This window comes from Tarenaya hassleriana, unplaced genomic scaffold (assembly GCF_000463585.1).
Source record: "Tarenaya hassleriana unplaced genomic scaffold, ASM46358v1 Cleome10, whole genome shotgun sequence".
NCBI lineage: Eukaryota > Viridiplantae > Streptophyta > Magnoliopsida > Brassicales > Cleomaceae > Tarenaya > Tarenaya hassleriana.
In genome coordinates this window covers 2,204,789-2,216,569 of record NW_010960188.1, presented here as the reverse complement: position 1 = coordinate 2,216,569, position 11,781 = coordinate 2,204,789, and the positions used below count along the sequence as shown (strand labels likewise).

Genomic DNA, 11,781 nt, shown 5'->3' with positions numbered 1-11,781 from the left:
AATGTTAACGAGTTAATTAGCAAAGTAAAATCTAACATCTGTTCCAACTTTGATGGCATTTCCTCAAAGGCAGCTGATGCTGCCTCATAGTTTTTAGGCCAAGCCCTCAACTCCCTTGCTTTGCAGCTTGAAAGATTTGACTGGGTGTCCTCTGGTTCGGATAAACTGTCACAGACCCTTCTGACAAATACTGAAGAAAAGGTAACAGTGATCTATTCTCAAAAACCTACCTTTCTGCCATTGTTGAATGCTTGCCCACTAGGAAACGTGCTTTTTTCTTTTTCTAAGCTTTCTGGCTTCTCTCACCTCACATTCTTTGTCAGTCTTCTGAAACATCAAAATATTTCTGTCGTCAGATTCCGCAGCCGGTGATGCGTCTTCCTAAACCTTGGTAGGCGGGTTGGACGCACTATTCCATTGCTTTACATGTTCAGCTATCGACCCGAGTTTTCAGTCACAGTTCCTGATACCGTGGTAGCTTCATTCTGCAGTTTCATCATGAAGTTGAAGGTTCAGAGTGAGAGGGAGATTAATCGATGAGCTGTCTTTCATGGGTCACCCTTCTCCTCTCCAGGCTTCGGGACTCGGATAGGGATCCCCTTCACCGATGACATCGATATGATCATTCTTGTACCGGTGAATTGCGCTGTAGAGATTGTTGTACAGAACATGACAATACATAGGTAGTAGAATCTGAACTTGAGTTCCTCTATTTAGTTGTCTTTTTCTGCAAGTAGTTTCACTAACCAACACAAAGCGTCAAAGCCCATTCTCTTACAGGACACTACACTTTTCCATTGTGTCTGCACTGAATGTAAACCGAGCTGATAAAATGTCATTTCATTGTTCCATGAGCCAAACATACATATCATGATGTAACCAATACAAAGATTTTCACCTTCAGTACATACAACCATCAAAAAAATGATATGTACAACCACAATGATAACCAAGGGAAAGCTTAAGAGCCAAAAGCCTACATACATGCACTACGCTCTTCACGAACTAATGACCAACTGAACCAGCAAGCAAAACTACCAGGTCGGTCCAAAGAATATAAAGGACAAGAATTTGAATCAGACTATTGCTAATATCATATTCTGCTTGTGTATAATAATAAGCATATAAATCGGTTCTCGGTCAGTATCATCTTCTGGTCTCAGTTAATAACGAGATCAGCTCAATGTCGCTGAGGTCTGTATCTGAAGCATAGTTGACGGGTATGTTACCGTCTTTATCCACAGCATTTGGATCTGCCCCCCTGCAGTTGAATCAATGATAACCATAAGCATTATATAATTTATTTATATCTACCATATTGCCTAATGCGATATTTACACTGGTATGTTGATTCTCTTCCTCAAACATCTAAAAACCTATTTATGTAGGAAAACAGGTAAACTACCATCTAAATGCTGAATAAAGTTACAGAGTTTACCTCGCAAGTAGCAACCTGGCAATTGCATATCTCCTGCTTATGATACAATGATGAAGTGGGGTCCGACCCTTTGAATCTGTTGCATTTATTTTAGCACCGTACTGAAGCAACAGCTCGACCATGCCAATATCTGCACAAAGACAGGCGAGGTGAAGCACAGGACAGTCTTCGGAGATCTCTTCTCTGACTAAATCTTCGTCAGAATATCTCTCGAGTTTTTCAGAGAATTCGTCTTTGAAGCTCTGGAATTTTGCTTCAAGGGTTTCCTCCTTTTCCTCCATTTGCATCACCTTTGCAAGGGGCAAAGATGCAGTATATGATGCTTGTCCTCGGATGGTGTTCACATCTACTTCAGAGCAGACAATGTGTCGGTACACTGATTTCTTGTCATTGGCTCGGACACTTTCCCATATCTTTTGGAAAACCGTCTGGAAGTGATGGCTCTCTGTTACTTTGCTGACAAAAATCCTCTCCGAGTACTGAAATAAATTCATCATATAGCAGCAATCAACGACCCAAAGATCTTCAAAATTACAGCCCATTACAATATAACTTCAAAGTTAAAAAAAGTCGTCCACTTTACAGGAAGTATTTCCTAAGTCCTCCTAACCAATCCCAAGGAACACCAATTTTTATACACATCTGCATAGTATTTCTTAGGAAAATGTCGCAATACCCAAAACACAGATATGTGAATTGATAGCAATACCTTAGCATGGATGAACAGTTCTTTCACAGAAATGGGATCATTGAGAACAGGCTTCCTTGCAAGAAATTTTCTTGGTTGATCAGGCTTGGGTGCTCTAGAATGACGAAATTCAAAATCTTGTAAATGCAGAAACAAATAGTTTCTTCTTCTCACTTAAACATTGAAAATTTCATCCCTTACCCTAAAGACTTGTCATCAGCAGAAGATTTACCCTTGGAATATAACAACTCCTCCCACACGGAATTCACATATATGTTACCCAATGATTGAAACAATGTCAAGACAGACGGCTCCCATACTTTAACATCAAGGGTGAGTGATCTGACCTGCACAAAGAATTATATAATCAATGCTAAACTTAGAAAGCTAAAGCTACTTAAGTCAGTGAATGCAATATTGGAGGTTTCAGTGAATTGTATTGTTATCCTTCATAAAACAGAGGCACCATGCATGGTGCAACTGTATCTGTTCATATCAATATTTGACAATTTTCATCATTAGTTGTCCTTTGTGAAAAGGCTGAAAGGATGAAATTTTGCACTAATATAGTTTTGATGGCTTACCTTCGAGATATGCACACCGAGGTTACGATGGATACCAGAACATTCGATACATATAAGAACACCGAGATTCAAAGAGGCCCAATCAGGTTCAGGAGCGCCACAGTCTGCGCATTGTTCATTCCCGGGCACTCTTGTCAACATGTCAATTGGCTTTTCATTCTTTGTCATGTCCTGATGTTGTTGCAGGCACCCAGAAAACCTTAAACGATTTCCAGTGATTGCGTTGTCTGAGGTGGGTTCTCCATTTTCAGCAATGTCAATATCATGAGCATCTGCTAAAGAACCAGAGTCACTTGCAGAGAAAGTATCACCTCCTTCCATAGTAGATAGATGCTGATAGTCACAGGTAAATGGTATTTTAGTCAAAGCGAAAATGCTCACAAAAGAAACAATCAGCAGCAATGGATAATACAGATATACCATGATTGTTCTTTCAGGCGTCTGGAAACTCAATAAAGAAGCAATTACTCCTGTTATTTTCTCGATCCAGTCCATCTGATCTTGTGCATTCTCTGCCTACATAGAATGGTAGTGTAATAAAGTCTAGTCAGTGAAATCTGTAGAGACAGAAAGAACGCCTTGTCACATGCTGTAGTGATGAGGACATAACAATTATGTCTTGTTTAGGAAAACAATACTCTGATACCTGCAATGTGAACACTTTTATTGGTGAAATGATTCTGAAGCAGAATCTTAAATCTGTCTGATCTGCATCAACTTTGATCGTTGAGGTTAGTAGGTTCACAGTGTGACGTGCAACTGGTTTTTCATCGTGCACACCACCATGATAATGCGAAGACAGCCACCGACTCAGAAGTCCAGGACTGTTTTCTGAACCCATATTTCTATGTACAGCAGATCGGCTTCCATTTCCCTGATACATGACATGAGAGGTAACAAAGATTCAGTAAAGGTTTATTGGGAGATTGTGCAAAAACTAACTGTATGTCCCTCTCTTGTTAACACTTCTTCAAGGAAGAAATAATATAAATTTTCTGGTTTTTTTTACTTACTGAAGACCAATTCCATGGTTTGCGATAGTAGTACAGCATCCCTCGGCTATCAAGGACAAAGAATCTTCTCTTCCAGTCACCTCTCAAATTCGAGGAACGCTTAGATAAATATCCTTGTCTTATAGTCTGAACCTGAAGGAGGCGCAATGGCAATAGATATGATAATTATTGAACCCACATTGAAGATATCTGATAAATGTAAAATGAAATCGTTATAGAAATCAGAGAAACTTCCCCGGATAGGCATGTCATGTTTTAACAATTCCAAAAGGGAACTTTTTTCTTTTTCCTTTATTCATTCATCCGTAGACAGAAAATAAAGTACCCATTGAAGTTACATACAAACATGGATTAAACACGAAGTGGGTAAGAGGAAGACTTGTTCCAAAAGTATTTACCTTTCCCTTAGCGGCAGATTGCATTACAGCCTCAATGACTTTCTGTGAATTTCTTGAGAGGAGTCTAACGCCATCCCCAGTAGGAGAACCCTGAGAGCAGCCTGAGTTTCTAGTTTCTCGATCAACCTGCCTTCGGTATTCCTGCATCCTTTCACTAAGTGATGCCATCTCGTAGTTGGCACATTCTCTGGACTGGTGTGCATAAGCCAACACCTGCCATTAAATGTTCAGTTAAAAACACGGCATTATTTCCTTTAAAGGAGTTGAAAAAATAATTTGAATAAACAAGGAATACCCATGCTTATGCTTGAAGAAATTTATCAAACCTGATTAATAAAAGGTTCCATTTGATGCAGTAGTTCATATCCCTGAATGAAGAAGTTACTAGTGAGTAGATCAATACATTCATATCGAGGAAAAATCAAAACGTAATGGTTTTTTTCCCTTATGAAAGGTTCCCTCATAGTCTTGAGCTGATTGGTTTACAGGAAGGAAGAAACTAACCTGCTTGAAGAATTGAAGATGTGCATCCATTGTCCCACTGACTGCTTCCAAAAACGCAAATCTCTTTTTAGCCTCCACATTAGAGAGTGTACTAACCTGATCATCATCGAGTAAGCATGCATTCTTGTGAGATTAGGAATGGACACCTCAATATCTTCGTAGGATCATAACACAGAGTGATTATGGCATTAGTTTTACCAGATTGAACCGGGCTTGCTCGAATGCCATTCTTGCATTATGAAGTTCCTGGAATGTATCTATCAAATTAGCTTTTCAGAAAGAAAATGAAGGTTACCTGTGTCATAACTTGAGATTTGAAAATTTAATAAAGATTGAACAAACCTCCTCTATGACAGAGGCCACATCCAATCGAGTGCTCTTCCTCAGAGAAAGGAACTTCTCACGTGCCTGTCCCATTCAGATGCACAAAGAATGAAAAAAATACTTCAATTGCCCCCAAAAATGGTTACGGTAACAAGATGAAGGAAAAAAAAAGGCTACCCATTAACTCTTGAATTTTGGATAATTTTCAACTAACCTGGTCATATATAATGGAAGCCTTGTCAAAGCGTTTCCTAGCTTCCTGCATCATGGAAATACTCGATAAATATTGAAACTTATAAGGAACAGAAACTAAATAGCATTTGCAATTCAAACTTTCAGACGAATATTGCAATAATCTTTCATGTAGTGGGCAAGGCAGTACAACATACCTTAACATCTTGGATGTCAACATTTACGAAATGAACCAACCGGTCATTCAACATGTGTTCTACCTGGGAATAGCATAACACGTGTCAAAACATTCAAGTCTTGTAAGGAAATTTTCAATATCATGAACGAAAAGATTATAAAGAAATTGCAATTAAGTAGAAGTACAATCGAAATAGAAACTTCTAAAGAAAAAAACCAGTGGTAACTACAGAAAAGAAATGGAAATGAGATAGAAATCTTCCCCAATGAAATAATTTTCAAATAAGGGAGGGGCCATAGACAGAAGTTTTTCAAAAATATGGACCGGATCAGGACAATAAAAGCAGAAATCCGAAAACAGGTTTGTATCAAGTAATACAATATGATTTCACGGTTGTCAATTCTATAAAAGCATCAGATTCAGCACCTGGGAGCGAAGAACTTCCTTGTACGTCCCGATTTCTCGTAAAGCAATTGTGAATTTGGTCATGACAGGACCTGTGAAAAAAGTTTATATATATACTTTAGAAACTAGTTCAAGAAACAATATAAAAGGAAATTAAGGAAAAAGAGATTATAAGTAAACAAATGGGTATACCTCCAAAAGCAACACAAATAGGATCATTATGGCCCCCTCCAAAATTTTCAAGCGCATTTACAAAGGCTATATCTGAATCATATCCTTCTCCGAGGCCCTCACTGAACAGCAGAATAAGAAAACACAAGATATGACTCTTCTACAGCTGAATGATATAACTCTTAGAAGCAGAAGAAAAAAATGCTAAAGAAAGCTAAGCTGTTTAAACTTATTCAGCAAATTCTGGGACTTTATAAACGACTGTTTCGAGAGCTTACGTGTACTTTCGGCATCCTTTCTGAAACTTTAGGCATCTCATCCGCAGTAACTCGGCACTTTCTTCCATACATTGCATCTGTTTGAACACAAATGTCAGTACCCATCAAGATTTTATTGAAATTCTTAAGTGCAAATTCAATAAAAAAAAATTTGCAGGACTAACAGCATCAAGGCACAGAAACAGCTAGAAAGCAGAAGTTAGATCAGTGAAAACGGCCGCAGAAACAGCTACAAAACAAAACTTAGATAACTGGAAACAGCCGATCACATTTTGGAAACTGAGTTCAGGCATTCACATACCGTTTTGGTTTGTGTATTGGTGGACCGAGAAAGAAGACTCAAAGAGGAGAGAAGTCAAGGGAAATGGATTTAAGCGTACAAACTAACTTTTTCTCAGATACATTCAAATCATCGCAGCTGACGGGTGAAACATACGTAACCATTCAAACTCATCATTCTTTATTGGATTGAAAATTCACAATTGAAATCGATGAACGATTAGCAAGTTCCTCCGCATTATATTCAGGGTTCTCTCTATTTTCCTTTTTCATAGCGCGGAAGGAAATTTACAGAGCAAAGGTTCGATAAACAATATGTAATCCCTGTAATCGCAGCCAAAAAAAAACTAAACTTTGAAGAACACATGAAAATTTCACGAGTAACCCAATCGAAAGATCTGCCATTTCATCGATCAATGTCCAAAACCCAACAGCAGAAACGATCAAAGTACCTTGCAAAATCAACATTTAGGGGGAAAAAAATGGAGAGGAGGCAAAACAAAAACCTGTTGCCGAAGCATCGGCGAGTCATCGAGCTTCGTGAAATTCATTTTTCACGGGAAAACCGATAAGATTATAAACCCGAAAATGTTCCTCCTCCCACTCCTTTCTCCTCCTGGGAGTTATCCTCCTCTTCGAAAATGGTGAAAAAAAGGGATTTTTTTTGATGATTCGAAGACGGGGACAGAGACAGAGAGAATTCCGGTGTTCTTCTTCCCGGCGCCAAAGAAAATGGTATCGTTTATTTGGGAAATCCGAAGCTTTCGTTTAGGGTTTGTTTGGGAAGTGGGAAAATGGGCGGAAAATAAGGGAAGATCGTGCGATGGGGAAAATAATGCTAAAAACTCTACTCTAGTGTTGTGGTGGTGATCGTGTTCTAGACCCTTGAAAGCTTCCATGGCTGTCCTCTTGAAAAAAAAATGATTTTTACAAAAATCAAAGCTTTATATTTATAATAACATTAAATAAACTATTGGCCATTTTTAGTACATTCTCTTCTCGTATTATCGATTCAGTAATTAAGGAAATTAATTGAACTTCTCTTATGAAACAAGAAAGAAATAAACTTATTTTATAACAATTATATATTATTAAAAAAGTGAAAATTCTGTATAACCGGACTTGTTTCTAACAGTAATTAAACACATTATTTTCTCTTTTTAACAAATAAATAAAAGTGGTACAGATAATTAAACACTTCAGATTAGTTAAATAATTAGTTAAATCGAAGGGAATAATTTAATTGTGTGTGTGAGAATGATAGGATTAGGATATGGGCACCATAGATTCGCCAGTTCAGTTAATAATAGTTTATTAACTAATAACTACACTTAAGAGTCTGTCTTGACATTTTTTTTATTTTAAAATTTTGTATAATTATATTTTTATACTGGGTTTTTAAGTTGATTTGTATGTTTATTTGCGTTTAGATTTACTAAAAATATTTGTTTTGAAAATTAAGATTTTGTTCTGTTTGGTTGTCTCTATACTTAAATACGATTCAATTAATTTGATTAAAAACATAAATTAATAATTTTTTGAATGTATGTCTTTTGATTTTCTTTAATATTATTTTATTTATGCGGAAAATAACGAATATTCCTAAATCCATATTAAATAATATACATCGAGTTGACTTTACAGTTATATTGGGAATTCCGGGGAGCAGAGCACTCCAATCAAAACGTGTGAGAAACATTAAATTAATTGCGACTCTTCTTTCTCTATGGAATATTCGTTTTTTTTTAATTGTAGGTATCAAAATTCTATAACTTGAAACTTTATATTATTAAATGATTTTGGCAATTTTTTTTAAATAACTCACGAATGAGAGGATGCTGGCATTTATTACGTATTCGAAGATGTCCCAAATGATATATAGATCCAGACCGGTTCGATGATTAAACCGAAACCGGTTTTCTATCTTCAACCGCTTAAACCGAAATCAGTGTCGAGGATCGTGTTGTCTAATCTCAAAACGGTAAGTGAATGGAGACAGGTGTGACCGTACGAAACGCAGCGTTTCGATAATTTCTATTGGGTCTTATTGGGCCTGTCTGACCGTACGAAACGAAACGCAGCTTTTCGATACTTTATATTGGGCCTTATTGGGCCTTATTGGGCCTTGTGTATTCCTTACGAGGGCCTTTATGGGCCGGAAACCCTTTCAAAACCCTGATCCAGATTGTGCACACTGCACATCCCTTCCCCCCACGCACGCAATTTTTTGACCGGACAAGCTGCCTAAGGCCACGTGGACCACATTAACATTCGATGATGAATTCATCATTAATTTTAATTTCTATAATTATCTAATTATAACTCAAGAGATTTTGTTACTTAATCCCATGGGTTATTGCTTCTTCCTGTCTAATCGTGTTCCTCAAGATCTAACACGTGAATTATGTAATATTATTAAATCGATAAAATAGTCTCTGTATATTGTTTCCCATGCCGTTGTAATAAAAACGTGCGGTTATAATATAAAACGAAACATTTATTCAACGATTGAAAATTTTAAGACATTGGGTATATTCTTTTTTATTTTATACTGTGTTTTATATTATTAATATAATTTAATCAATCTTATTGTTGTCAAGTTATCTTTCTTTTTGTTTTTGGTGAGAAAATGCCTTCCACCTTGTGATAATGCATTTGATACATAAAACAAATATTTATAAGGCTTTAAAAATAAACTCAAAATATACAATTAATACTTATTTGTATATTTTATTAGAGTTCGAAGTTATGAGAGTAACAAATATAACATATTAGACACTAACTAAGTAGGGATCGTCATTTCAGTTATTAACCGAATAATCGAGCCAAAACGAACCAAATAAGACATAACTATATCCTAATCGAATCCAATATCAAAACCGAATGATTATGATTTTCTTAAATCCGGAAAAAACGAAATCAGACCGAATCGAATAAAAAATATCCGAAAAAACCGATAGTTTCTTCGAAAAAATGAAATTTGTATGGAAACCGAACCGAATCTGAACCGAAAAATAACCAAACCGAATTGAATCGAAATTTATATAAAAACCGAATGATTATAGTTTTTTATAACCGAAATAGCCGAAATCCGAATTGACCATCCCTATCACTAATCGTATGAAATGTTATTGTGTGTGTATATATATGGCCGTATGAATAAGGTGACGTGAGAATCTGTTTATTTATCATATTGGGGTTAGAAAATTAGAACAATAAGAACCAGTGGCGTATCCAGAAAAAATTTATACCGGGGGCACAGTATTATGTATGATAGAAAAAATAATAAAATTGTATTATCATAAAAATATTTATATTTTACAACTGATTTCTACGAGTCTTCATTTTTTGAAATCTATCCATAACAGCTTCATTTGTAACTGTCTGGAATATATCTTTTTCAATGAAACAAACCAAACAGTCACTCAAAAATTGATCACCAATCCGGTTGCGCAAAGCTGTCTTCACAAAATTCATCGATGAAAAACATCTCTCAACAGTCGCGGTAGCAACAGGCAAAATCAATGCCAATTTCAAAAGCCTGTATACCAATGGATATGAAAGATGTTTCTTTGTTTCCACCATAAGACGAGCAAGATCTCCAAGATTAACCAAATTAGAAAATCTGTCATCTTCCATCAGATTGTCGAAGTAGATACTCAGTTCATGTCGAAGAGATACTTGCTCCGAAAAACTGAAGTCATCTGGATAAAATCCAGCCAATTTCACAAGATTTGGCATGTTAAACCCACGAAATGAGTCAATAGGACTCAAAGCTGCCATACAGATGAGCAGTTCTGAATTTACCTCGTCAAATCGATCATTGAATTCTCGAAGCTGGAAATCCATAACAGTATAGAAACAATCTATCTGATAGTGATGCAAGTTGCTTATACTGGGTTTTTTCCTTAGCCTCCTTGAACCCACATAATCTTCCTCCATATTGATTATTTCAATATTGTGTTTCTCACAGAAAGAAGACACATTATCTAAAAGCAAATTCCATCCAGCGTCTCTTTGTTGTTGTAACTGTCTCTTTGTAGATTTTACCAACGAAATGGCATTCAAAATGTCTTGATCTTTTCTCTGTAAAGCCATTGATAAATTATCTGTGAGTCCTAGAATGAGTAACATCAGTTGTAGATAGAACACAAAATCAAATGTGTGGAAATATTTGAGAAGACCATAGGCTTGACGTCTTTTAACTGTATCTGTACCGTCATTCTCAACATACTCTAGCACCTCAATGATAGAAGAAAACAACTCAACCAAGCGCAACAGTGTTTTGTAATGGGACCCCCAACGAGTATTTCCAGGTCTCTGCAAAGTAATATCTTGATTCAACCCAGTTCCTGTACTAATCTCGCCATTATTAATTTCTTCGTTCACTTTTATTCTATGGCTTTCTCGAATCATGTCTTTTCTTTTGCAAGAACCTCCAACCACACTCAACAAAAGTGAAATCATATCGAAAAAGTTTCCAACATCAAAGAGTTCCTTTGCAACTGCTACAACGACCAATTGAAGTTGGTGAGCGAAACAATGGACATAATATGCTGCTCTACTTTCTCTTGAAATCAATGATCTCAATCCATTAAATTCTCCTTTCATATTGCTTGCTCCATCGTACCCTTGTCCTCTAACTTGTTTTAAGCTCAATCCATATTTAGCAAACAAGGAATCAATAGCAGACTTCAGAGATAAAGCAGATGTTTCTTTCACATGAATAAGCTCAATGAATCTCTCTTTCACTATTCCGTTCTTATCAACAAAACGAAAAACAACTGCCCATGATGTATTTGGGTTGCTGGTGGATGAGTCTAGTGATGTTTCTGATAAGGAGCAGATGGCAGTTGTTTTTCGTTTTGTTGATAAGAACGGAATAGTGAAAGAGAGATTCATTGAGCTTATTCATGTGAAAGAAACATCTGCTTTTTTCTAGTTGGAATAAGACCGAGAGATTGAGCGCTCATGTGGGTGATGTTAATAGTTTTCATAATAATGCACGAAAGAAATGTGATGATTTGATGAGGCAAGATCAATCTATCGTGCATGCTATGCAGAAGCAAAGTGATATTATGAGAAACGAGTATCGTATTCGGTTGAATGCCTCGATTAGTTCTTCTAGATTTCTGTTGAAACAAGGGCTACCGTTTCGAGGTCACGATGAGTCAGAAAATTCTGATAATAAAGGAAATTTTCTGGAACTTGTGAAGTATACTGCAGAACAAAATGATATTGTGAGTAAGGTTATTTTGAAGAATGCTCCGGGAAATAGCAATCAGCGTATTGGTCAAACCAGACTGGATTAAATCGTCTCAATTTATTC

General features: G+C 36.5%; 2 protein-coding genes and 1 long non-coding RNA gene across 3 annotated transcripts; 1 reads left to right on the top strand and 2 right to left on the bottom strand.

The window, feature by feature from the left end:
* The first annotated feature begins 6 nt into the window (after positions 1-6).
* LOC104801799 lies at positions 7-849 on the top strand. The gene is made up of 2 exons (XR_769935.2): positions 7-201; positions 357-849. It is a non-coding gene; the product is annotated as an uncharacterized LOC104801799 (long non-coding RNA).
* On the bottom strand, positions 826-7,343 carry LOC104801806 (ADP-ribosylation factor GTPase-activating protein AGD1-like). The gene is made up of 19 exons (XM_010525173.1): positions 6,959-7,343; positions 6,174-6,250; positions 5,917-6,017; positions 5,746-5,816; positions 5,339-5,401; positions 5,164-5,208; positions 4,968-5,033; positions 4,824-4,871; positions 4,626-4,721; positions 4,448-4,489; positions 4,122-4,334; positions 3,724-3,855; positions 3,357-3,584; positions 3,131-3,226; positions 2,711-3,043; positions 2,328-2,473; positions 2,148-2,241; positions 1,439-1,917; positions 826-1,261 (listed from the first exon to the last, which is right to left on the bottom strand). Exons 1-19 carry the CDS (start codon positions 7,001-7,003, stop codon positions 1,147-1,149), a joined length of 2,490 nt encoding a protein of 829 aa, XP_010523475.1. The 5' UTR covers positions 7,004-7,343; the 3' UTR covers positions 826-1,146.
* Positions 7,344-10,077: 2,734 nt separating this feature from the next.
* LOC104804666 (zinc finger MYM-type protein 1-like) lies at positions 10,078-11,354 on the bottom strand. Its single transcript, XM_019204183.1, has 2 exons — positions 10,260-11,354; positions 10,078-10,156 (listed from the first exon to the last, which is right to left on the bottom strand). Exons 1-2 carry the CDS (start codon positions 11,352-11,354, stop codon positions 10,112-10,114), a joined length of 1,140 nt encoding a protein of 379 aa, XP_019059728.1. The 3' UTR covers positions 10,078-10,111.
* Between the last annotated feature and the right edge of the window lie 427 nt (positions 11,355-11,781).